The following is a 27,205-nucleotide window of genomic DNA, read 5'->3' on the forward strand; positions in this document are numbered from 1 at the left end:
TATACTTTTCTTTTCAACTGCTCGACACGCATTTCAATGCTTTTAAAAAATATAGTTCCGTAACTTATTTTTGAGATTTTTTTTTAAAATAAAAATACAACATCCAAACTTTAATTCAGAAAAAGAAAATTTTAAAAATAAATTACACAACTACACTCTACAGGAGCATTAAAGTCCGTGCCGCGTCCCCGTCCCCCAATGTATACTACTCAGGGGGACGGAGGGAGTATGGTGGAATACATCTAGGAGAGTCCAAGTGTTTATGATTAATTATATAAGGCATAACATGCAGCACACTGACATTTCTTTCAATATCAATAATCACCATCGACAAAATATGAGATATTTCACTTAATTTTATTTATGTTGATAACATTTAAATTTATTATAAGAAATTTGAGTTGTTATTATAATTCTTCAAAATCTTAGCAAAATTTAACAAATATTCACACTTTAAATTCAAATTAAAAATGTTTAGGTTTAATAAAAATGTATTCTAATATACAAAGTCTAATTAATAATAGTTCATTTTCTAGTTTGCTTTCCATCTGATTGGATAAACTGATGGATTTTTTAATAAAATTATATTACTACAATAGTTATATGGATATTTTGAACTACAAAACAAAAAATGATGCATATAAAATTCATATAATTATTTTATTTATTAATCATATTTAATCATTGTTGTAATGTCAGACATAACGTATAGTACAATTCAATACTACTATAACATTTTTCAAGATGATCAGGGGGGACACACTCTCGGCCCCCAATTATACATAATGTTAATGTGATATTTAGCTATTTCAAATGATTGTAATATTTAATTTTAAAAAAAATGCCCAAAGTTTAAATTTTGACTAGTCGTAAATGTATTTCAGTCAAACGTTGCACATGAGCCGTTTGCATAAATTTAAAATTAATTAATGACTTAGGTTCCAAACTGAAGCCAAAAGTTGTGCAATATTTTTTTCGATCTATAATTTTTTTAAAATCAATAAATTATAATATTTTTTATATGTGTTTTCTAAAGAAATTTTTAGTTAATTTGTATCAACCCCTTTCATAAGCTGCCTTAATTGAAACTGAGATATAATAAGTCAAACCAACCAAGATTAACAGGGAATCAAACAACGCTGCTAAAATCGTGCAATAGAGTTTAACATGGTTGAAACATAATGTGAAGCATATGGTTCTTATTTTTAGTATGGGTCACATCCTATATCTTTCCTAGTTCATAATCTAAAAGATTGAGTTCATATTCGATTTCAGCGCCAGTATATTTAAGTGCTTTTTGTAATCTCTTTGGGCAAAAAACCTCAACCTCTACCATATAAGATGCAGCCACAGGTTGGTGATCAGAGAGTCGAAGCTCAGTCCTCCCATAGCTTATAAGCTTGATTCCCTTTCCAAATGATATAACACGGTCACACCTAAAAGAATTAACATGAAATGCATTTACATAATGAATAATACCAGTAGCAAGATGTAATAATCGCCCATGATAGCTATAACAAGATTCGAGGCGATGAAAAAACTTTCACATACCATGCGGGAGTTCGTCTACCCTCTTTTGAATCTTCTCCGCGATACTTGTCAGAATTCAATTCATACTTATAAGTTGGGGGGAAGTTTAAAGTGCCTTCAGACCATCCATCAAATGTCCCGCCTTTTTTAAATTCTTGAACTAGCTGTTAAATAAGAAGATTGTTAAATAGTTCAGATTTAGGCATCTACTACCATCCTAATAAGGAGTTTCAGTTTCAAAATCAACATTAACTTAACAGTCACACAACAATTATCAGACTATTAGCTTTCTATGCCTAAATCATTTCATGCCTTTTTCATAAAGAATAGAAGGTGACCCCTCATACAAATATACTTCTGCTACAACTACTACGGCCTAGATCCCATTTATCTCTTGTATTAGTTCAGTGTTCTTGATTAATTAAGCATACTTTGTTTTAAACTGCAGAGAAAGATAAATTACTGCCAGCTTATTCTAAAGCATCTTTAAAATTAGGAAGCCCGTAACTAATGAAATTTCTGCTAATCATTTTCCACGTAAGGATATTGATCAATACAATCTGATTAGATGCCCATGTTCAACATAACAGACTTGATTCAATAAAATACTATAATGCGGGAATGATATTAGATGATTAGTGTAATAATTTCTAATTTTCAAAACATACAAAACCAAGGAAAAATGAGTGGTATCTACCTGGTCATGTTCGATTAGTTTAGTCCAGTCACTTGTAGAGATAAGCTTTCGTGTTTCATTGTAAGGCAAATTTATGCGATAATTAAGATCACCTAGCCATATTATTCTCCTGCCAAGTGAAAAAGCAATATTAAGCTCAGTCCTCAAAATGAATTCAACTGCTAAAAGTAACATCTGCTACACAAAGGTTAGTACTTCTTCCGTCCGAGTTTTCTAGTCTCATTTCTTTGATTTCTTGCAAAAATTGGTCACATTAAGTTATTATGATAAATTATATGTCAAATTTGTTAATTCTTCTAAGAAACAATACAAACATTAGGTAACATGTAGCTTATTTATTATAACTGATTAAAAGCTAGGTGTACAAGAAAGATGGGACAGAAGGAGTACATTACTTATTTCTAAACTCATATTCGGGTTTTTATATATTTCCAAAATGTTCATTTATTATTTCTAGTAAAAAAAAAGGAAAACCTCTTGATCTTTCTAGAGAAGTTAAGGTAGTAATTCAGAGACTCACTCATGATCATAGATGCTCTTAGGAAGTGGAATGGTTGTAAATGAATTGAAATGGGTTCTGGAATGTATTGCACGCACATCAGCGTTTCTTCTAATTGCATCAACTTTTTTTTCACCTGCTGAGAGGTGAGTGCAAATGAAACAGAAGAGAGTTTGGTATATAGACATGCTGACTGATATCGATCCCTGCCACATCAAAACATAAGATGATTATGGTAAATAGGTTGATCAACCATATTTCAGGATAGTTGGCAGGAAATTACATAGTATCTCAGATTGGAAAAGTTATCTAATGATACCCAACAAACCTTGCTCCAATAGTATTGTCCTCATGACTAGCATACTTAATATTCAAAAAGCTGTAGTGAAATTAAACAATAAAAATGACAAAGAGATAATCAAACCTTATTTCCCATGTAACCCATAGCACCAACACCAACAGTAGACACATTCACATTTTGGATATGCCTTCTCAAACTTCGTCGAACCCATATAGTGATGAAAACACCCACCATTTGCTTACTCACTATCCTTACATAGTGGGATCTCCTCTTCCAATTCACAAGTGGTTCGAGGTCAACTTTTGAGGTAGAAGCTGCGGTATCAGGCGGCTGCCCTTTGGGACTAGTGTCATCATTCATAGATGATTTTAAGAAATTAATTGAATTGAAAGCTTTAAAAGACTTGGAATTAGTAAGAGAAGTGGTCCTATCTATATTACAATGAGCCAGAAGATCCAACGGTGGCTCAGCCCAGCTTAAACCCACTATTTCTTTCTTACTCACTCTTTTCTTTACTCGGTCACCAAATGCTTTTGATGTTTTTGGAGCATAAAAGTGGGTTGATAATTGTTCATCAAGTAGAATACTTAAATTAGCACCTGCAGTTGGAAGCAACTCATCTCTCCGGATCACTTGATAATTATTTTTAAAATCAGACTCCTTCTTAGACATAAATATCTCCTCCTGCTCATCACCATCGCTTTCAACCGATGCCTCATCCCCTGTAGGCGAAAAATCTTCAGATTGCTCAAATTTTGACGGAGAAGGAGGATCACTATAGCATTTTCCTTTCATTTTGACAGGTTGAATTTTGTTTAAGGTTTCGCGAATGAGGCGTTCCCATTTGGGAATAGGTCGAATATCTTCCACACCAAAGATATTGCCGGCATTTAATGAAATAATCTCCTGAAGTCTGTAGAGAAACAAGATGCTTATAATTGATATTCAAGTAAATCCAACAGAAATATAAACGGATTTGATACTTGCCCAATAACATAGATATCAGCAGCTTCATTGATATCTAGCCATTCTTCAATATTTAGATCATCTGTTGGAAGTTGACATGCTACATTCCACGTCCCAGCAAATATTCTAATAAAACACATTGCAAAACCAATTAAATATCATCAATGTTTTTGCATATATAGTTCTACAACAGAACCCTAATTAATACTAGAAACAAGGCTAAGGGTTCTAAAGTTGTTAGGCTAATGGTTTCAAGAGGAACATCACCCTTGTTTACAATACTCGAATTATTTATCATTTGTTGAAAAAGTCGAGAACATACCTGACTTCTCTTGCAGTTATATACTCTGTCCTGAATGTCTCCGAGTTTCGTCTTCTTAATCTCGGAAGTGCCTCAAGCTTAAAAGTGAAATACAGCATTAAACTTGGATTTTTTTGTATGGGCTAAGATGAATCACACACATGCACAGATCACATAAGAGCATCTTGAATCTTAAACCAATATACATGTCAGTTTTGATTGAAAAACTCATCCAATCCAACATTATAATGGTGATACCAAATTTGTTGTCAACTGTCCATTTGATGTAAGTTTTAAACTATATTCGACGTATTTCAAAATCACAAACATATGAAGATTAAAAAAACAATCCTGTAACAAGAGCATATGATTTATTTCGAAACACCGAACCACCACCCGCTCATTCTTACAAGTTATTAAACTTATGCTCTTTATATACACTTCAAGAGGAGAACCTCAGAATTTCATTTTTAAAATTTGAAATTATAGAAAAGCTAGATTGATCTGAATAAAATATTTTGATTGAAGTTATATTTTGTGTGTTCTTTTTTTAATATGCAAATACATAATATATACTAACTTATAATACATGTCAAGCACCAGATTATATAACTTTTAAATTTATTATTTATCAAAAGTCTAATGTCCTTGATATATTTATTTAAACTATTGTTGTTTAGTTATAAAAACCTTTTACATATTAACATTCGATCATGTTTTAAATTTTGATTTTCTTAAAAAGCAAATTCTTAAATATATATTATGATATGAATTTACATATGTTTTAGTTAAATAAAATCATTATTTTCTTTTTTGATTTCTAAAGAAATGGAAAAATACTTAGCAAAAAGAAGAGATGGAAAAATATTGAGCATCATCACATATATAAGGTGGCTTGCAGGGTATTAATATTTGGCATGATTTAATTTTTTTAATCAATTAGAATTAATATATATATATATATATATATATATATATATATATATATATATATTGCATAACATATGTGCAATATTTCGATGTGATTTAGAAATTTTTTGTTTCAATTTGTAGTTCTTTAGCTTAAGAAAGATTTGTAATGGAGCAGGAATACACACACACATAACACTTTAAAAGAAGAACACTATCATAACACTTTATTTTTTATAAAGAAAGCTTTCTAACTCGTGCAAAGCTGGGGTTGTTTTAAATTATTTTTCAATATTTCTTACATCTCTTTGTTGTTCTTTTTAAATTAACATTATTTGTATTATAAAAAATTTAATTTGATATTTAATTTTCCATCATCTAATAAAAAAAATCGAATGAAACCTGCTTTTTCATCAGTGAACAGTTTGCTGAGAAACGAAACTTCGTGTTTGTTTTTCTTCAAACCTTTAATCCACTCTCCTCGGCGCTAGTAACGGAGTCCCGGTTCATTTCCCTTCATGTAGCTACTTAGATGTTTCGGTTCATATTTTAAGTCATGTTATGTTGCTCTCTCTATATACACGTATATTCTAGATATTAAGATATTTGTTAAACTATAAATATAAAAAATATACATAATTTAAAATTTTATTATATAATTAAATTACCACCCACCTAAAATTGTTGAATATTTTATAAAAATGAGATTTTTGCCATATTGGAGTTTTAGTCATATAGTTATATATTATATTTATAATTATATATATATAATTTTATTAAATAATAATAATTATATATTCTAAAAAGCGGATGATTAATCGATTAATCATCGATTTTCTGAATTCTCGCTTTTTAACAATAGGGATATTTATTTATTTATTAAATAATAAATATAAATATCATATACATATATGTATTGGACTTTTAATTTTAAATAATTAATGTATATTAATGAATTGATATTAATGTCTCATAAATAGGCCAGTATCAAACGTCAATGATAATCGTGGGACAGATTTAAATATAAAATTTTAAAAAGTGATTATATATATATAATATTAAATTAATTCAAGATTATAATCTTATTAATCATTTCTATTAATCACCGATTTTCTTATTCCCGCTTTTTACTGAATATTTGTTTATTTATTTATTAAATCATAATTACAAATATAATATGCATATTTGTATATAATATACATATTTGTATCGGAGTTTTGATTATAAAGTTATTAATGTATACTAATGAATAGGCATTAATGTCTAATAAATAGGTTAGTATTAAAAGTCCATAATAACCTTTATATATATTAATATATATAGTGAGCAAGGGTAGTTTAGTCTTCAAATTAAATTACTAGCAGTTGCTCTATTAGATTGATAATAAATTATGTGTTAAGATTATAATGACATAGTTAAACAACATTTAAATTTAATATATATGAAATCTAACATCCAGGTTCATCCACATTATTATTGTGAAATACTATAGAATCCTGAACAGAATCCAGAATAAAATTTTATATACACGGATATATATATATATATATATATATATATATATATATATATATATATATATATATATATATATAGGCTCATGATCAAATAGAACCACTCTTAAAATAAAAACTAGAAACCAGTTTCCCTACCACTATTTATAACTACAGGTATCACTAATTTATACTGCACTAATCACTGTTTTTATACAGTATGTAAACAACGATTTTTATTATCAAAATTGAGAAAATCTACTTATCTAAACTATTGATAATCGATTATAGATGATCAATTTCATCCGTAGGAAGGTTCTTGACGGTAGGAAGCCGCAAGAGAAGTTGTATGATGATGGTAAGTAGTCGTTAGTTTTGTAAATTATGATGGAAAGTGTATGTGACTATTGGTGATGATAGACAATGGTGGCAAGTCATGGAAACGTCTAGTAATGGTGTAAGAGGTCCATTATTACGATTTGGGTGAAGATGATGGTCATATACATTGCATATATGTGTGTATATATATTTATATCCGCGAGATGTGCTATATATAAATTAGTGATAAGTTATGTACAAATTAGTGATTTTTGTAGTTAAAAATAGTGATAAAAAATTGTCCAGAAACTGGTTTTTAGTTTTTAGGCTAATTTGGTTTCTATTGGAGTAGAACTCTCTCTCTCTCTCTCTCTCTATATATATATATATATATATATATATATATTAGGAATCAATAATTTTGATGATAACATAAACACTTTGTAACATGTTTAAATTAGAATCTTTATCATTCTATCACTTGTAATTGTAATGTTACTTGTCTTGAGAATTATCAACGGATGGATAGAATAGGATGGCTAATTGTAAATATCCAATACCATGTAATTTTGTCTAAGTGAAAGATATTCAACTGATGAGTTGTAGCAATTCAACTGATGAAGAGTGCACTATGTTTAAACTGATGAAGACTAAGCTTTCAAATGATGAGACTAGAACAGTGTTCAATCGATAAAGTCTGTAATTCATTCAATAGATGAGAGAACTTTCAACGGATGAAGCAAATAGCCATTGAAAGTGACAAGAGCTCAATATTGGCAAGTCACATGGGTCGAATTACACTAAAATAGACATGAAAGCCTGATTAGGATAATAAAGAAGAACAAAAAACATACTTATCTTATGCAATGCAATCTGGATCAAATCAAGAAGATGGTCAAAGATGAAGACATCACAGAAGACATGCATAAGACAAAATCGTGCAACATAGTTTAGTATAGAGTGCAAATTTTGTATTCTAGTTAAACTTTTTAAACTTGGAGTATATAACCAAGTTAGTGATTAGTCCATATTTTTGCAAATTTAAGTGCCTATTTTTTGTTTATTTTCGTAGTATTAATCGTTTATTTATTTTATTTCAGGAAATTGTAGATAAATAAAGAAGAGAAAATGCAAGAAAAAAGGGAGAAAAAGAAAAGAAAAGAAGAAAATCAAAGAGAGTTGGCAAGAAAGGGGGCACATGGATGGCTATGATTTACCCAACACACATCACACATGGATGGATTAGATTTAGCCACCCTACCCCTAAACCCTACATTTCTAGCTATAAATACCCCACCCCCTTTACTTGTAATCATCATCTTTTTAACCTAGGATTTTCTCTTTTTAGTAGCCTCTCTTTTATAGTCTAGATCTAGTTTTAATTTGTATGCTCTCTTATCATTTTGTAAACACTTTAATATTTTAATGCAAGATTTATCCTTTGTTCTTACATTCTTGTTCTTTATGCTTTCTTTGGCTACGAAATCTTCCTCTAACTACAAAAGAATTCAAAGTTGTTTGTAGATTGGAAGGAGCCATTAATTAGTTATAGCTATCTTTATGTTTAGATTTAAATTTTAGATGAATCTTAAACTCTAGCACAAAAGATCATTTGTGTGGGGGTTTAGTTTCTGAAAATAGTTTAAAATAATTTTATAAAAATTCCATGGCAACCGAGTAGATTAAGTTGCAGTTGTATTCAGTGTTTTAACCTCGAAATCAAGCCATAGACCCCTGCTCTTATTTTGGTTATACATAATACCCTTTCTCCCCTGTTTTAGTTTTATTAGATTAAAACACTTCCCCTGCTTTATTTCTTTCGAGTTTCGACACACCTGCATATGCTCTGTACTTGTTTGTGTTGAGTTTTTGTCCGAGTTCACTACTGAGTTTTACTCCCCAGTCATTTTTCACCGAGTCACCTCTCTCTTTACTTTCATTTAGCTGAGTTGCTTGCTGCGTCTTCTTGAGTTTTTGTCGAGTCTGAATGGAAGCCTGAGCTTAGTTCGAGTAACTGAGTCTGGGTTCGATTTCTTGGCTAATCATTGCTTGTGTTCGAGTTTGCTGGGTTTGTATTACAGAGTTGCATTAGCTGCGTTTCCGTCGAGTTCTAGTCTAAGTCAGTAGCCGAGTCGTCTGAGTTGAGGCTAGTGAGTCTGTTTTCCGAGTCCACTTTTCTGGGTTCACCGAGTCTATCGAGTCGCCCCTGTTCTGTTTGTAATCGAATCATAGCTGTTGTTACTGAGTTTCTTAGCTTTGGTTTTCTGCGTCGAGCCATGCTTCTTTTCTGCTGAGTCAAGTACGAGTCGCGAGTCTATTACTGAGTCATCCGAGTTCAGAATTGTGGTTTGAGTTGGCTGTTCTGAAGTTGTAGGTTGCTTGCAGTTTCGCCGAGTCGTAGTATGTCGAGTCTGGTACTAAGTTTGTTTTGTATTTTGCTGCTGCGTTTAGGCTGTGATTTGTAGCTGTTTGTTCCATTTATTTGGTCGAGTCTTAGCGCCGTGCCTTCGTGTTATTTCAAGTATTTTGTGGTGTGAAGTCAATATGGTTTGTAATGAGTTTTCGAGGCTTGCTTTTGCTGATTTTGAATCCTGTGTTAATTAGTTTTGGTGGGTTAATTAAGTTGTTAGTGCTGCGTAGATTTTATAATCAGAACAACAAGTAAATGGCATGGTTTCATAGTGGATTTTGATAATTACAAAAGCTGAGTTTTGTTTGTCTGTTTGTTTTATTTTTGTTTCCTTCTAGTTTCTTTTACTTTTTAATTTTGCTTCAAATTCAAATCGGAAGTTCATATTTTAATCAACTATTGTTTTAACTTTGATCTTTTAATTAGTTAATTTAGATATTTAAACTATTTCTTTAGTTTTTAATTAGAATAAATCATAATTTCCCAAAATTTCAAAACTTCGTTCTAATTCGCCTAGATAACTAAAAAGGTTCGCGAAAATAATTTTAATCTCTGTGGACGAATCTTAAATATTAAAACGGTGATCGTGCGCTTGCGATTTATAAAGGTAATATTTCTAGCACATCAGTTAGTAGCATCAGTTGAACTTGTTCAAATATTCTTGTAAGAAAACCTGAGTGTTAGAAATAGTTCGAGTGTTGAACCTACAGCTGTGAGAATTGTAATCAATCCACAGATTCATCTATATAAAATCTCACGAGTGGATCATTCAATTCACCCGTATTTTCAAATACTTGGTGTTTTTCTATACTGTTGCTTTTAGTGTTATTGTTCTTGAATCTTTTATATATTTGTAAAAGATTGTATTCAACCCCCCCCATTCTACAATCTTTCTGATAGTTAGTGTAAAATAACAATTGGTATCAGAACGAGGTTCCCAACAAACAGGGAAAAAGATCAACACTACTGATGAAAGATGGGAAAGAAGGATGCTGGAGTGAAGATTCCTGTTCTTGACAAAGACAATTACTTTCACTGGAAAGTAAGAATGCATTTGCATTTGATATCAATTGATGAAAGCTATGTCAACAGCATAGAAAAAGGACCTCATGTTCCTACGAAGGTTTGTACCAGTATTGGAGCTGATGGAGACATGGCAGGCAAAATGGTTCCTAAGCTTATCAATGAATATTCTTAAGAAGACACTAAAGAAGTGCACAAGAATAAAAAGACAATGAATATTTTGTTTAATGGTCTAGATCAATAAATGACTGATAGTGTAATCAGCTGCACAAGTGCCAAGGATGTTTGGGACACCATCAGGATAATCTGTGAAGGAAATGAGCAAGTAAGAGAGAAAAAAATGCAGTTGCTGATTCAACAATACGAGTCATCCCATTTCAAAGCTGGTGAAAATTTGAGTGACACATTTAACAAATTTCAAAAGCTATTAAATGGTCTGAAGCTTTATGGAAGAGTGTACCAGGTTAAAGATTCAAAGTTGAAATTCTTAAGGGCTCTTCCTAAGGAATGGAAACCCATGACAGTCTCTTTAAGAAACACTCAAGAATTTAAAGACTATACTCTTGAGAGACTGTATGGAACTCTGAAGACCTATGAGCTTGAAATGGAACAAGATGATGAGATTGAAAAGAATCAAAAGAAAGGAAACTCATCTGTGGCTCTAGTTGCATCTGGTGAAGATTCAGTCAAGGACAAAGGAAAATCACAAGTTGAAGAAACTGAGAAGTTGGTCAAAGAAGAGAGCTCAGAGTCAAGGAAAGGAAAAGCAAGAGTGAAAGAAGAAGCTGATTCCGGTGAAGATACTGATGGGATTGATGAGCATTTGGCCTTCCTATTAAGAAGATTCGCTAAATTAAAATTCAAAAAGAATTTTAATTCAGCAAAGCCATTCAAGGGCAATCCCAAGTCTAATAGAAGCATGGTGGATAGATCCAAATTCAAATGCTTCAAATGTGGGAATGCAGGTCACTTTGCCAATGAATGCAGAAAGACTAAAGCTGAGAAGAGGTCCAATGAAAGTGTGGACTACAAGAAGAAATATTATGAGCTTCACAAGCAAAAAGAAAGAGCATTCATTACAAAGGATGATTGGGCAGCTGGAGATGATTCTGATGAAGCGGAGGAGTTTGTCAATCTTGCTCTTATTGCCAACTCCACAGATCAAGAAGAGAATACTGCAAACAACAGTTAGGTATTCACCACTAACTTGGTTGAGTTAACTAAAAATGAATGCAATGCTACTATCAACAAAATGTCCACAGAATTATATCATTTGCATGTCTCTTTAAAATCTCTCACTAAGGAAAACAGTAGGATTAAGGAAGCAAACATTTTTCTTAGTGATAGAAACAGTGTGTTAGAGGCTCAATTTATTGAGCTTGAGAAATTGAAGATTGAGTGCCAAATAGCCAAAGATGATCTTTTGATTGTTTTGAAAAGAGAAGAAGTGATCAAGAAACAGCTTGATAAGGAACAAGAGATAATTACCAGATAGAAATCTGGAAGAGATGTTTCTGCAAACACAATCAACATTCAAGGCAGAGAGACTTTTGTTGAGAATGAGTGGAAGGGACACAAAAGAGTTCTTGAGATTTCATATATCATCTCAACTGATGAGAATACGGATAATGATCATCCATTGAAAACAAAAAGTTCAACGGATGAAAGTTATCCGTTGAAAAACGACTCATCAGTTGACAGGAAAATTCTCAAGAAACTAAACAAGAAATATGGACCTGTCAACAAGAACTTTGTTAAGGGGGAGAGTAATTCTTCTGAGACAAATGAGAGTGTGTATAAAAGTCACTATTTTGATAAAAAGCTTAAGAAGAAATTGGATGTTAGTGAGACTAAATCAGATGAGACTAAAAAGAAAAGAAACAATAAGAATGGTAAAATTGGAGTTAACAAACACACTAATTACACTCCCAATGCTAGTGCTCCTAGGAAAACTTGCAGTAAATGTGGTAGTGTCAATCATTTGTCTGCCAGTTGTAAAACTGTGATTGCTCCTAATTTATCCATGCCTATGTCTATGCCATCTGGATCAAACTTGCATTTATCTGCTATGAACATGATGCCTGGTTTATTACCTCACAATCCATACTCTCAGTCAAGCATGCCATATATGTTTAATCCATATTTCAATGCTTTCAACTTGCCTCAATTTCACTCAACCATGCCTGGTATAAACAATGTGTACATGCCTCAAATGCCAAATATGCATGTTGTTAGAAGTAATGCTGATGTTCCAAAAGCTCAACCAAAACCAAAGATTGAGTCATCTCAATCCAAGGAAAAGGTTGAGACTGAGGAAAAAGCTGTTAAGACTAACAAATCCGGACCCAAAGCAATTTGGGTACCAAAATCAACTTGATCTGTTTTAAACATGAGTGTAGAGAAACAATAAGAAGAATTTGTGGTACTTAGATAGTGGTTGCTCCAGGCATATGACTAGTGATTCTTCCCTGCTCATAAAGTTTGTAGAGAAAGCTGGCTCTAGCATTACCTTTGGAGATGACAGCAAAGGATATACTATGGGATATGGCTTGATAGCAAAATTAAATGTCATCATTGATGAAGTTGCATTGGTGTCTGGTCTTAAGAATAATTTGCTTAGCATTAGTCAACTATGTGACAAAGGTTTCAAGGTTAGTTTTACTCCCGTAGCCTGTGTTGTCACCAAGGGAGATGACAGCAATGTGGTTCTAATTGGACAAAGAAAAGGGAATGTGTATGTAGCTGATTTCAACTTTGTTAAATCTGATTCAATCACTTGCTTATTCAGCAAACCAAGCTCAGATGACAGTTGGCTATGGCACAAAAGTTTGTCTCATTTAAACTTCAAGACAATGAATAAATTGGTTAAGAAAGATTTGGTTAGAGGAATTCCAAAGTTGGAATTTTCCAAAGATGGTCTGTGTGGAGCATGTCAACAAGGAAAGCAAAAGAGAAGCTCCTTCAAAAGCAAGGTTCTTTCATCAATTGTGAAGCCACTTCAACTTCTACATATAGATTTATTTGGACCTGTTAATATCATGTCCATTTCCAAGAAGAGATTTTGCCTAGTAATTGTTGATAATTTTTCAAAGTTCACTTTGACTTTCTTCTTTCATTCTAAGGATGAAGCTGGGAAAATCATTATCAATCACATCAAGGCATTAGATAACAATCCAGATGTCAAGGTTGAAAGAATCAGAAGTGATAATGGAACTGAATTCAAGAATTCAGTGATGAGAGAATTTTGTGAAGAAAAGAGAATTACACATGAGTTCTCTGCACCAAGAACACCATAGCAAAATGGAAATAGAACCTTGATAGAGGCTGCAAGAATCATGTTGAATGAAGCTCAATTGCCAACCTACTTTTGGGTTGAAGCTGTTAACACTGCTTGCTTCACTCAAAATATCTAATTAATAACCAAATCTCACAGCCTAACTCCTTTTCAACTGTTTAAAGGAAAGAAAACTTCAATAAGCTTTCTTCATGTCTTTGTATGCAAGTGCTATGTTCTAAGAAACCAAGGTGAAAATTTTGGGAAATTTGAAGCCAAAGTAAATGAAGCTATTTTTCTTGGATACTCTAATGGAAAATCATATAGAATGTATAATCTGAGAACTAACATTGTTATGGAATCAATCCATGTGGTATTTGATGATAAGAAGATTCAAGGTCTCTCAGATGAAGAATTTCATGACAATCTCAGATTTGATAATGAAGGTGAAGGTGATTTGTATGATAGTGATGATGATTGTGATGATCATGTTCAAAATGCTGCAATTAATCCTGGAATTAATATTCCAACTGATGAGCTTTCGATGGATGAGTCAACAGCCATCGAAAACACAGCTGAAGCTTCAGTTGAAACTCCTCTGGATTCATCAGTCGAAATAATATCTCAAAACTCCAATCAATCTAGGAATAATGAGATGTCAAATTTAGGGGGAGCATTTCAAAATACAAATCTAAATTCTAACAATGAGGCTACATCATCAAGACAATCACTTCCACCTCAGAGAAAATGGACAAGGGATCATCCTTTTGAACTTATAATTGGAGATGCAGATGCATCTGTACAAACCAGAAGGGCCACTCAAGATGAATGATTGTACAGTGCATTCCTTTCACAGGATGAGCCTAAAGTTGTAGAACATGCTCTCAAAGATGCTGATTGGGTTCTGGGCATGCAAGAATAACTAAATCAATCTGAGAGAAACAAAGTTTGGAAGCTGGTACCCAAGCCTAAAAATAGAACAATTGGTGGCACCAAGTGGGTATTCAGAAACAAAATAGATGAGAATGGAGTTGTCACCAGAAACAAGGAAAGACTTGTAGCAAAAGGATATTCTCAGTCTGAAGGAATTGATTTTGATGAGACCTTTGCTCCAGTTGCAAGATTGGAAGCTATAAGAATTTTCTTGGCATATGCTGCTCATGCAAATTTTAAAGTCTATGAAATGGATGTCAAAAGTGCTTTTCTTAATGGTGAATTGGAAGAAGAGGTATATATAAGTCAGCCTCCTGGTTTTGAAGATCCAGATTTTCCAGAGTATGTTTACTTTTTATTAAAAGCACTCTATGGTTTGAAGCAAGCACCAAGAGCCTGGTATGACACTCTATCTCAATTTTTATTAGATAATCATTTCACTAGAGGAACCATGGATGAAACTCTATTTTACAAAAATGTAAATGGTGCATTTATCCTGGTTCAAATTTATGTAGATGATATAATATTTGGGTCTACAGATGAGAAACTTTGCAAAAAATTTGCCAAACTGATGAAAAGTCAGTATGAGATGAGCATGATGGGAGAGCTCACCTACTTTATTGGTTTACAAGTTAAACAAGTTAAGGAAGGTATACTCATAAATCAAACTAAGTATATTTGTGATTTACTTAAAAAGTTTGATTTAATGGAGTGCAAAGAAGCTAAAACTCCCATGCCAACTGCCACTAAATTAGAATTAAATCCAAATGAGAAATCTATGGATATTTCAAACTATAGAGGCATGTTTGGATCTCTCTTATACTTGACAGCTAGCAGACATGATATTATGTTTTCTACATGCCTTTTTGCTAGATTCCAAGCAGATCCTAAGGAATCACATTTGATTGCTATTAAAAGAATATTCAGATATCTTAAGGGAACTCCAAATCTTGGTATTTGGTACCCTAAAGACTCTGGATTTGATCTAATTTAATATTCAGATGCTGACTTTGCAGGATGCAAAATTGATAGAAAGAACGCAACAGGCACATGTCAGTTTCTTGGAGATAGGTTGATTTCTTGGTTTAGCAAAAAGAAAAATTCTGTTTCAACCTCTACAGGTGAGGCTGAATACATTGCAGTTGGAAGTTGTTGTGCACAAATATTATGGATGAGAAATCAGTTACTTGATTATGGTTTAAATCTATCAAAAATCCCAATATTTTGTGACAACACCAGTGCTATTGCTATAACTGAAAATCCAGTGCAACATTCCAGAACCAAGCATATTGACATCAAATATCACTCCATAAGGGAACTTATGATGGTTGGCACCATTGAGATGCATTTTGTCCCAAGTGAAGAAGAAATTGCAGATATTTTCACAAAGCCTCTTGATGAATCCATATTCACAAGGTTGGTAAGTAAATTAGGTATGTTCAATTTCTCCTAATTTATAGTGAATTTGTCTGTTATTTGGCAGCCAGAATTCAGCTAAGGTCAATTTCTCTACAATTGGATTAGTTACAATTCTGGATTAAATAGTTGATATTTCAACTGATGAGATATGAGACTTATTCTATGTTATTTCAACGGATGACTTTCTAGCTCAGCCATTGAAATAATATTTTATTGCTCAATTCTTATTTCGATGGATGACTTCAGTTGAAACCATTTTCAACTGATCTCATCCATCGAAATATCTTCTACATCTCAGCCTTTGAAATTACTTTTATATCTCCTCTACTTTATACATATGAACGTGTGTGTAATTTTTGCGGAGTAGATTAAAAGTTAATGCTCCACAATGGTAATTTTTCAGCCAATCACAGCAATTTTCTGTGATAGTATTTAAGATTTTTCAATTTATTTTCATTTCTTTTCATCTCACTCTTTCGAATTCACAAGCACTTCTCTCTCTCTACAAAAGAAACTCCTAATTTTCTTCAAGATTTTCTCTGCAACTTCAATGGCACCCATGAAGAAGTATTCAACTTCCACTGGATTTATCTACGAGAAGAACAACTTTGCATCCTTCGTGAACACAGAAGCTGTGGAAGAAAAGGAGTTTCACAGGATGATGGAGTTCATCAAGGCTAGCCAGTTGTCTCATGCAATGCTTTCAACTCCCACCATTTATCATGAAGTGGTGGAGGAAATCTGGACAACCGCCATTTTCAATAATGAGGATGAAACTATTACCTTTTCTCGTAAAAATAATGAACATGTTGTTAATTCTGATGTTATGAAAGCATGCTTCAATATTCCTATGGATACTGTAAATAGTTTTCCTAGTGACCCTCAATTAGTCAACTTGTTAAATGCCATGAACTATGCTTTACCTACTTTTGCTTTAGGTAAAATAGTTATAAAAAAGGCTTAGGAGAGAATGGAATTATTCATGTGATGCTTTTGTTAAATCCTTTTTTGGAAAAATTTGTAATTTTGATGCTATTACTTCACAAATTTTGCAAATGCTTTATATGTTTTTAACAAATGAGTATTTCAATTTTGGTGGTATGATGATCCAAGAAATTGGGGAGAAATTAGGCGATATAAGTGATAGGCCTAAAATATGTATTATGTGAGGTTTCTCATGATGCTAGCTAATCATGTTGATGATAAGCTAGTCATCACTAACCAAGAAGCCAAGCTTCCAAGTTTTGTGCAGGAAAAGAAAGTGTTTAAAGACCTCTCAAGGATGAATTTGTACCCCTCTCTGGAGGTGGTTTATCTGCCAATAATGGAGGCTGGTAAAGAAAAGAAGGTATTTGGCTTTCCTTGAACTCTTTCTCAACCCCCTACTTCTTTGCCTTCTGCCACAATGGTTGCTGGTAGTGACCCACAGCAGCCTTCCCAAGTGGCACAACCTTCTAAACCAAAATCGAAGAAATAAACATCAGGTGCTTCCCAAAAAGCACTTGTTGTAAAATCAAAGAAACACAACATGAGGGGAGTGTGAAAGGAGTTGGTGAGGGTGAGGGAAGGGGTGAACATCAAGAAAACCCCAAGGATAAGGTTGGTGAGGAGTGTGGAAACCAGCCTAGCCACTCGGTAGTCTCCCAAAAGACTACAGAGCTTGATAAGGAAATTAGCTCATCTCTGGCAACATCCTCCCAAAAGGATGTTGTTATTGAATATAGTCCCCAATCAGGAACACATCAAAAGAGAGGGAGGGACACATCACACATAAAGGCTTATGGAAGAAAGAAGCTATTGGGCAAGTCTGAGCACAAATCTGCACACACTTCTCAGGATAAAATCCCAGATTTTATGCCTGAGACTTCTCAAAGTCAGGTTGATATGACTCCAACAAATGTGGAGTCACAACCCCCTTCTACTTCTTCAATCCCCATCTCTTCAATTTTTGATCTTACTATTTCTCAACCCCAAACACTATCTCCCACTTCTTCTGTGGATGTGGAATTAATTCACACCACAATAGTAAATTCTCCATCTTTATATTTCATGGAGAAGCCCAAATCCGAGATTGATCATCATCATTTTGATGATTTGTTGGATCTTTCTCATCAAATTTCTTCTTCTATGACAATGTGTCCTGTGGACTTAAACTCAAAATCAATCACCACAGACTCAATTGTCACAGCTTCGATGGCTGTTCCTTCTACATCTTCGATGGATCTCCCTCATACATCGAACAGTGTTTGTCCTTCAACTGATGTGCTTAACAGCCTTCATCAGTTGACAGCTGCAACTTCAATTGTTTCAACTGATGACTCTCATCAGTTGACGACTGCTGTTACTTCAACCTCTATTCCTTCAACAATAGCAGTTGATCATATGATTGCTCAAACACTTCTAGGATTGAGGGAAGGGAGTGAAAGTGTGGAGAGGCAGCCTTGGGAGCGGGCAAAAGGAGAGGGAGTGGAGGGTCTGGCTACTTCTTCCAGCCAAGAAAAAAGAGAAAAAATGAGTGGTTCTTTAGCAAGAACAAGTGAGGGAGAGGTGAGTTGTGTGGTGAGCCAAGGGGAGCCCTTGATGGAAGAATAGAGAGAAATTGAGAGAAATGCAGGTGTCCATGATGGGTCAAGTGAGCAAGAAATTCAAGTTGAGTACAAGTCTATTCTAGACAGTGTGCCACTTGACCCTGATACTTTCACTCATGGGATGTCCTCTGATAAGTGGATTTTATATCCACTTGGAAGCCTTCGTTTTGACTTAAATGGATGATCTGGCCTCAAGCTTTTGATGTTTTTGATATGTTTTAGTGTGATGTTGTGTAGGTTTCTTTGGAGGAGAACGAAGAGGAGATTCATAGCTTTCATTGGAAAAAAACGGCGAAGCAATCGGATGCGCGAGTCAAAAGTTATGGACAAAGAAGTGGGCTGCTGAATTGGGGCACCCGCCCCAAATCTGGCGCACCTGCCCCAAATCTGGCGCACCCGCACCAAACCGTCAGCGAATTTAGGCCCATTTTGCCCGTTTCTGATCCGTTTGAAGGCCCGATCGCTGGGGAAGTTAAAGGAAGGCTTGGGGGGACTAAAAACATAACCTAGAAACATTCTAAGGAGCACGTGACGGCTACGGAGAAGATCAAGATCGAATTTCATAGCTTTTTACTTTTGTAATTCTTCGAAGTAGGCGTAACGTTGGATGCTCGTTTCGGATTTGTTTCTTAACTCGTACTTTGACTTTGTTTTTCATATTCAGTACCATGTTTACATTCGAACCCATGATGATGAGAAGTTCGATTATGAACTAATCATTATCGTGGGATTCTAGCGGATTTATATATGGATTTCAGTAGTTGATTTGCCTTAATTATTTGTGTGATGAATGTTTGATTTCTTCGTATTGGTTGTGCTTATTCTTCTTGGATGCGTAGCTAACATCTAAGTTGTGGGTTAATATTTATTGAAGTGACAGTGGATATATTGATTTAGAACTTGCCATGCGAACATAGGATTATGTATTCGATATACATGATTAGTGGTGTGATTTTAACCATCTTGCATCGCCCTATGTAATCTTGATAGATAACTTGTTTTTCAACCGTTATGCTTTCAAATTCTATAGACATATAGGGTCTAAGCATAATTGGTGTCTGTTTACCTTCTATCTTAATTGTGGATGTGTAGCAGTATGGTGCACGTATAACGACAGTTAGCGTGTATCAGTTTCGTGTTATCTGATTAGTTATCAACCATCACATATCGATAAGGCATAATGCTGAATGAAGTATATGATGAAGTTAGAATCCCATGTTTTATTCTCATTAGTAAATCGTTATTCTCTTAGTTTATAATTCTTAGTTTCATAATTCAAATCGAATTAGTTAAGTAGAAAACCAAAACCCAATTTGATACTTGTCTAAGCATTGAATAATAATCATACATTGGTGCATAAGTGCATATTTCTGAATACACCAGTCTCTGTGGGAACGAACTTGAATTATATTCTATATTACTTGTGACCACGTACACTTGCGTGATTTTGTGCGAACAAGTTTTTGGCGCCGCTGCCGGGGACTCGGTGTTTACTTTAGTTTATGTGCTTGTCATTAGTGGTCGTTAAAGTTCAGTGACTTGGATTCTTTTCTCACTTTAGTTCGTTGTGTGTGTTTCAGGTACTTGAGTGACGTGTATGCGAACACGTTCTCAGGCTCGTAAGGAAGCAGTGGTTAAGGCAGAAACGATAGTGAACACTACAATGGGTGATCGACCGCCAGCGAATGATACTAAGGCTCTTAAGGCTTTCTCTGAGCCTAAAATCAATGATATTCAGTCGAGCATTGTCAGGCCAGCGATCGAGGCCAACACTTTTGAGATCAAACCGAGCACTATTCAGATGGTACAGAACTCAGTGCAGTTTGGGGGTTCTCCGACAGAGGATCCTAATATGCATATTCGGGATTTCATTGAGATCTGCGACACTTTCAAGTTCAATGGTGTTACCGACGAGGCTATCAAATTGAGGCTATTCCCATTTTCTCTGAGGGATAAAGCTAAAGGATGGTTGCATTTTCTTCCTGCAGGATCTATTACGACATTGGAGGATCTGGCTCAGAAATTTCTTACTAAGTTCTTCCCTATAGCCAAAACAGCTGCAATCAGGAATGCTATCACTCAATTCTCTCAGCTGTCTGGTGAAACTTTATGTGAAGCTTGGGAACGCTACAAGGAGATGCTTCGAAAGTGCCCACATCATGGGATGCCTGATTGGATGGTGATTAATTGCTTTTACAATGGCTTGGGTCCTCAATCGAGGCCAATGCTCAATGCTGCATCAGGTGGAGCTCTATGGGCTAAGAGCTATGATGAGGCTTATGAGTTGATCGAGATGATGGCTGCGAATGAATATCAGAATCCTACTCAGCGTCTTCATCAGGGCAAGGCAGCAGGAATTCTAGATGTCGATGCTACTTCAGCCATAGCTGCTCAGCTTAAGGCTCTTGCTATGAAGGTGGATTCTTTGGCAAATCTAAGAAATCAGCAGCCACCTTCATTCTGCGAGCTCTGTGCTGGAACACATTCTTCAGATCAGTGTGCTATATCGAGCGAATCCGCTCAGTTTGTGAGCAACTTTCAGAGGTCGCAACATCCAGCTCCGGCCACTTATCATCCCAATAATCGGAATCATCCGAATTTCAGCTGGAGCAATAATCAGAACTATATGCCACAACAGCAGCAACAGTTTCAGTAGCAAGGATCTAGACCTTTTAACCCTTCTGGTTTTCAACAACAGTTTGCACCGAGGCAGCAATTCCATACACCCATATTCCAGCAACAAAATCATGGGGTGGCTGGACAGTCTTCCAATGAAAGATCAGAATTGGAAGAATTAAGACTAATGGTTAAAAGCCAATCGGTGTCAATCAAGACCTTGGAGAATCAGATTGGGCAAATTGCTAATGCGTTGATTAATAGACCACAAGGAACTCTTCCTAGTGATACTGAGGCCAATCCGGGTAAGAAGGAAGTGAAAGAACAGGTACAGGCTGTCACCTTGAGGTCCGGAAAGTTTACGAAGGATAAAGAATCAGCAACAGAGCGAAACAAGGAAGAGAGTGATCAACAGGTTGAAACACCCGTGCTCTCATCTGAGTCTGATAGTGGAAAAACTGTTGTTGAGGCTGACAAGAATAAAGTCAACGAGGAAGCAAGCAAGGATTCAGCCGAAAAGTCTAGCCCGAAAACTGATACTGGGGTCAAGCAAGTATATCCACCTCCACCTTTTCCGAAGAGACTTCAAAAGCATAAGCTCGACAAACAATTCGCAAAATTTCTAGAGGTCTTCAAGAAATTACAAATCAACATACCTTTTGCGGAGGCTCTAGAACAAATGCCGAGTTATGCTAAATACATGAAAGGTATTCTATCTCGGAAACTCAAACTTGAGGAATTGGAAACTGTGGCTTTGACCGAAGAGTGTAGTGCTGTGTTGCAACAGAAATTGCCTCCGAAACTGAAAGATCCGGGAAGTTTCACGATACCTTGTACTATTGGAAAGATATCTTTCGACAAGTGCTTGTGTGACTTGGGATCTAGCATCAATCTGATGCCGTTATCTGTCTTCATGAAACTTGGTCTGCCGGAGCCGAAACCTACAAACATGTACTTACAATTGGCTGATCGGTCCATCACATACCCGAGAGGTATAGTGGAAGATGTCTTGGTGAAGGTGGATAAGCTCATCTTCCCTGCTGATTTTGTCATTCTAGACTTTGAGGAGGATGAGAGGATTCCCATTATCTTGGGAAGGCCGTTCTTAGCTACAGGCCAAACTTTGATCGATGTGCAAAAGGGAGAGCTTACAATGAGAGTTCAAGATCAGAGTGTCACTTTCAAAGTGTTCAACGCAATGAAATTTCCAACTGACGAAGAAGAATGCTTTAAGGTGGAGCCAATAGAAGCTGCAGCTCATCCAAAAATTGACCCAAGGCTGAAAAATGACATCTTGGAAAGGGTTCTAACAGGTGAAGCTGAATTCGGAGGTGAAGAGGAAGCAGAGCAACTTCAGTTCTTGAATGCATCTCCATGGAAGAGGAAGGTTGATATTCCATTCGAGTCTCAAGGAGTAACAGAGCTTAAAAATGTTCATGAGCATATTAAACCATCTATTGAAGAAGCTCCCATACTCGAACTCAAACTACCACCGGATCTCTTAAGTGATGTGCAGTTTAGAAGGTTGTCACGGCGCATAGATGACATGCATGACATTCACCGCCGTTTTGCAAAGGATTTGACTCAGGCTCTTGGGAGTGCTTTTCGAGCTATTGGTGTAGAGGTTGATTGGCCAGTGTTTGGAGATGGCATGGTATATTCACCACCTGATCCTCCACCCGAGGAGGGTGATCCTCCCGACTTCTAGGTACATTCGATCCTTTTTATCACCTTCAATGAGGACATTGAAGATTTTAAGTTTGGGGGTGGTAATCTAAGGACTAGTATATAGTGTGTGCATATAGGTTGCATGTTGCATATAGTTTAGCATATTATCTCATATTGTTTGCATATTAGTTCATTTTCGTTTTCGTTTTTTTTTATATATGCTTGTGTTTAGTATGTGTTAGTAGTTTCATATAGTTGCATTTGCATGAATCTTGAAGTTGTTTCCCAAGTTGATGTCCTATGATGAGTTTATGTGCTTAAGTTCTTGGCTAGTAATCTTGATTATATGTGATGCCTTGTAATTGGAAACTACTTGTGTGGAAATTGTAATTACACTTATGCTCTAGAGATAAGACTTAGACTAACTTATTTCTTGAGTCCTTGCGTTGAGTCGGGCGTAGAGTTTGGAGTATTCCCTTTTTGAAATTAGAGTTTGTAAATCTTAAGTTTGGGGGAGTTAAGGGATGAATATGCCTTACTACAAAAAAAGAAAAAAAAAAGAAAAAAAAGAACAAAAAAATATCAGGTACTCCTTTGAGATCAATGGGTAAAATGCAATGTCATGTGAAAGGGACGATCCATGTACTTGTGCTGGTATTAAGTGAAAATGTATTAGAATAAGCAAATTCTTGGTGACCTTTCACAACCTTTGATTACTGGAGAATTACTTGATTAAAAAAAAGAGAGAAAAAAAAAGAGAAAAGCGAAGTCGAATGGCGGTCGTGACTCACTTACACTGAGAAGCGTCCCAACCTTAGACTTAGCAAGAAAAAGAAAAAAAAAATAGGAGAGGCATAGGAATTCTTTAGTGACCCTAAATTGTAGTTGACTCTTTAGTAAAGAAGTGTTTAAGCCTTATTCTGATTAACGGCTCATAGTGAGGACTCTGCTGAAGTTTGATGGTCTTTGTTTTGTTTCACTAGAGAGCATGCTAGCACACACGATGCACTCACACTTGTAGTGGAAGAGAACATGGTTAATATGTGAAAGAGATGAATGCCGAGAATGTTGCGTGTTATGAGGATGCTATGTTAACAAGGATTGCACTTCATGATTCGCTTAGATGTAGGCATTTAGTTGCATTCATGCATTCCTTTATTAGTATTTTTGTGCGTGTCTATACTTGAGGACAAGCATCGGTTTAAGTTTGGGGGTGTGATAAGTGGATTTTATATCCACTTGGAAGCCTTCGTTTTGACTTAAATGGATGATCTGGCCTCAAGTTTTTGATGTTTTTGATATGTTTTAGTGTGATGTTGTGTAGGTTTCTTTGGAGGAGAACGAAGAGGAGATTCATAGCTTTCATTGAAAAAAAAGGGCGAAGCAATCGGATGCGCGAGTCAAAAGTTATGGACAAAGAAGTGGGCTGCTGAATTGGGGCACCCGCCCCAAATCTGGCGCACCTGCCCCACTGGCGCACCTGCCCCAAATCTGGCGCACCCGCACCAAACCATCAGCGAATTTAGGCCCGTTTTGCCCGTTTCTGATCCGTTTGAAGGCCCGATTGCTGGGGAAGTTAAAGGAAGGCTTGGGGGGACTAAAAACATAACCTAGAAACTTTCGAAGGAGCACGTGACGGCTACGGAGAAAATCAAGATCGAATTTCATAGCTTTTTACTTTTGTAATTCTTCGAAGTAGGCGTAACGTTGGATGCTCATTTCGGATTTGTTTCTTAACTCTTATTCTCGTACTTTGACTTTGTTTTTCATATTCAGTACCATGTTTACATTCGAACCCATGATGATGAGAAGTTCGATTATGAACTAATCATTATCGTGGGATTCTAGCGGATTTATATATGGATTTCAGTAGTTGATTTGCCTTAATTATTTGTGTGATGAATGTTTGATTTCTTCGTATTGGTTGTGCTTATTCTTCTTGGATGCGTAGCTAACATCTAAGTTGTGGGTTAATATTTATTGAAGTGACAGTGGATATATTGATTTAGAACTTGCCATGCGAACATAGGATTATGTATTCGATATACATGATTAGTGGTGTGATTTTAACCATCTTGCATCGCCCCCCTATGTAATCTTGATAGATAACTTGTTCTTCAACCGTTATGCTTTCAAATTCTATAGACATATAGGGTCTAAGCATAATTGGTGTCCGTTTACCTTCTATCTTAATTGTGGATGTGTAGCAGTATGGTGCACGTATAACGACAGTTAGCGTGTATAAGTTTCGTGGTATCTGATTAGTTATCAACCATCACATATCGATAAGGCATAATGCTGAATGAAGTATATGATGAAGTTAGAATCCCATGTTTTATTCTCATTAGTAAATCGTTATTCTTTTACTTTATAATTATTAGTTTCATAATTCAAATCGAATTAGTTAAGTAGAAAACCAAAACCCAATTTGATACTTGTCTAAGCATTGAATAATAATCATACATTGGTGCATAAGTGCATATTTCTGAATACACCAGTCTCTGTGGGAACGAACTTGAATTATATTCTATATTACTTGTGACCACGTACACTTGCGTGATTTTGTGCGAACATCCTCCTACCAAGATTTTTCTAGGTTGGACAATCAAGCTGCTGAGAGGAGTCTTCACTTGATTCATACCACTGCATCTATGCTGAGAGCTAAGGAGGCACTTGCAGCTCTGCTTGCCAATGTTGGGGATGATTTTCAGTATGAAGATGACAGTGATGAAGACCTCAATGAAGCTCTAGATATATCTCTAGGAAGGGAGCCTGCAGAGCCATCTACTTATCTACCTTCTTGGCTCTCCATTCAGTCTGCAAATGCCACTGTTGTTAGCTTGGAATGGAATTACAAAGACAATCTACAACTTTGGTCTCCTCCCAAGCTAACAACTCTTATTCCATCTCTGCTACTTTTTCTAGCCAGGCTCTGGACAATCTCAGACTCCACAAGTACCAATCTCTTTATTTTCAAAAGGAAGTGGAGCATCTCAACTTAACCATGAATGGTCAAATCTGACTTGTCTGTCAAAATTGACGAAAGGCTTCCCAGCAAGGTTGTCTCTACAATGAATGCTTCTGAGAAAAGGCATGCCAAGCTGGAAAAGCAGTTGGATACTCTAGAGAGTAGAGTAAATGTTCTTGATGCCAGGATGCATGAGATGCTACAACACCAAAGGGTGCAAACTGATATGCTCCAACATCTTCTCATGACATCTGGCTTTTCTGTGCCTAGACCCCCTTCATTTGATGAAAACAAAAAAGGGGATAAGGATCCTTTGCCTTCACCTGCAGAGCTGGTGGCTAGAATTCCTCCTCCATACTTCACAGCAAATGAGCTCAAGGCATGGAATCAGATGGACTCTATTAAAGAAAGGTTGGATCAACTGATGGAAAGGAAATCTTCCTCAACTTCACAATCATCAGCCACAGTAGTTCCAACTTCTTATCCAACAACAAAATTCCATCAAAAAGGGAGAAGGGTGGGCCATCTATCTTCAATGAATTTAAAGCCACCCTTTTTCCTTCCAATTCTGAGTACACAAGGCCTGGGAAAGAATCAAGCTCAATATACTTCCCTATTGTCAGGCTAGATATGAATGAATACAAACTTTTGGGCCAAGAAATCAAAAGCTACAAAGACAGTGTAGTTGAAGCTCTTAAAGCTCATTTTTCCATTATCTACAGAGAAAGCCAAAAGTTATTTATTGGAGCTGGCCACCAACATTACTCTTTTGTGAAAGCTGAGGAGGTGGCCAGAGAATGTGAAAGAAAAGAAAGGGAATCTCAACTTGCTGTTCACAATGAAACAGAAGTTGATGAAAGATATGCTATAGAGCTCATGGAAGAATTAGAAGCTGAACTGCAAAATGAGAGGAATTTATCAGACTTCCAGGCTACCTGAAAGACTTGATTTTTCATACAAAAGAAAAAGAGATATTGTCTGGCCTATTCACAGAGTACTCAAGACTGAAGGATTCAGTTCTCTCACCAAGATCTTTGCATCAATGAAAAGAACTGGAGGTTTTACACCTCCAGCCAAGCAGATGGTGCTGAAGAGAATTCAAGAAATCATTAATGAGTGGAATCATAGCTTGCCTAGAAAACTAAAAATTCCCTACACTGGAAAGAGGATTCATCATGAGCCAACTCCTATCATGGAATTTAGGGACAATCAGGGTGTTAGGAGATTTTTCAGACCTAAAGATCAACTCAAAGCTGCTAGCATCAAAACTCTGAAAACTCTACTATCCAAAA

General features: G+C 35.5%; 1 protein-coding gene and 1 non-coding gene across 3 annotated transcripts in view; both read right to left on the reverse strand.

Annotated features, from left to right (window-relative positions):
- Positions 1-1,126: 1,126 nt before the first annotated feature.
- The window catches only part of LOC108211797 (type IV inositol polyphosphate 5-phosphatase 3), a 30,667-nt gene continuing 4,588 nt past the window's right edge, over positions 1,127-27,205 (reverse strand). For both annotated transcript variants that reach the window (XM_017383483.2, XM_017383486.2), the window contains exons 4-10: positions 4,316-4,392; positions 4,015-4,119; positions 3,151-3,940; positions 2,748-2,932; positions 2,228-2,336; positions 1,552-1,694; positions 1,127-1,436 (exon numbers count right to left, since the gene is read on the reverse strand). In XM_017383483.2, the coding sequence (XP_017238972.1) occupies positions 1,223-1,436; positions 1,552-1,694; positions 2,228-2,336; positions 2,748-2,932; positions 3,151-3,940; positions 4,015-4,119; positions 4,316-4,392 (1,623 nt within the window). In that variant the 3' untranslated portion in view covers positions 1,127-1,222. The remainder of the gene's footprint in view (positions 1,437-1,551; positions 1,695-2,227; positions 2,337-2,747; positions 2,933-3,150; positions 3,941-4,014; positions 4,120-4,315; positions 4,393-27,205) is intronic.
- Positions 20,721-20,827, reverse strand: LOC135151882 (small nucleolar RNA R71). Its single transcript, XR_010290789.1, has one exon. It is a non-coding gene; the product is annotated as a small nucleolar RNA R71 (small nucleolar RNA).

Source organism: Daucus carota, chromosome 3 (assembly GCF_001625215.2).
Source record: "Daucus carota subsp. sativus chromosome 3, DH1 v3.0, whole genome shotgun sequence".
In the NCBI taxonomy this organism is placed as follows: Eukaryota; Viridiplantae; Streptophyta; class Magnoliopsida; order Apiales; family Apiaceae; genus Daucus; species Daucus carota.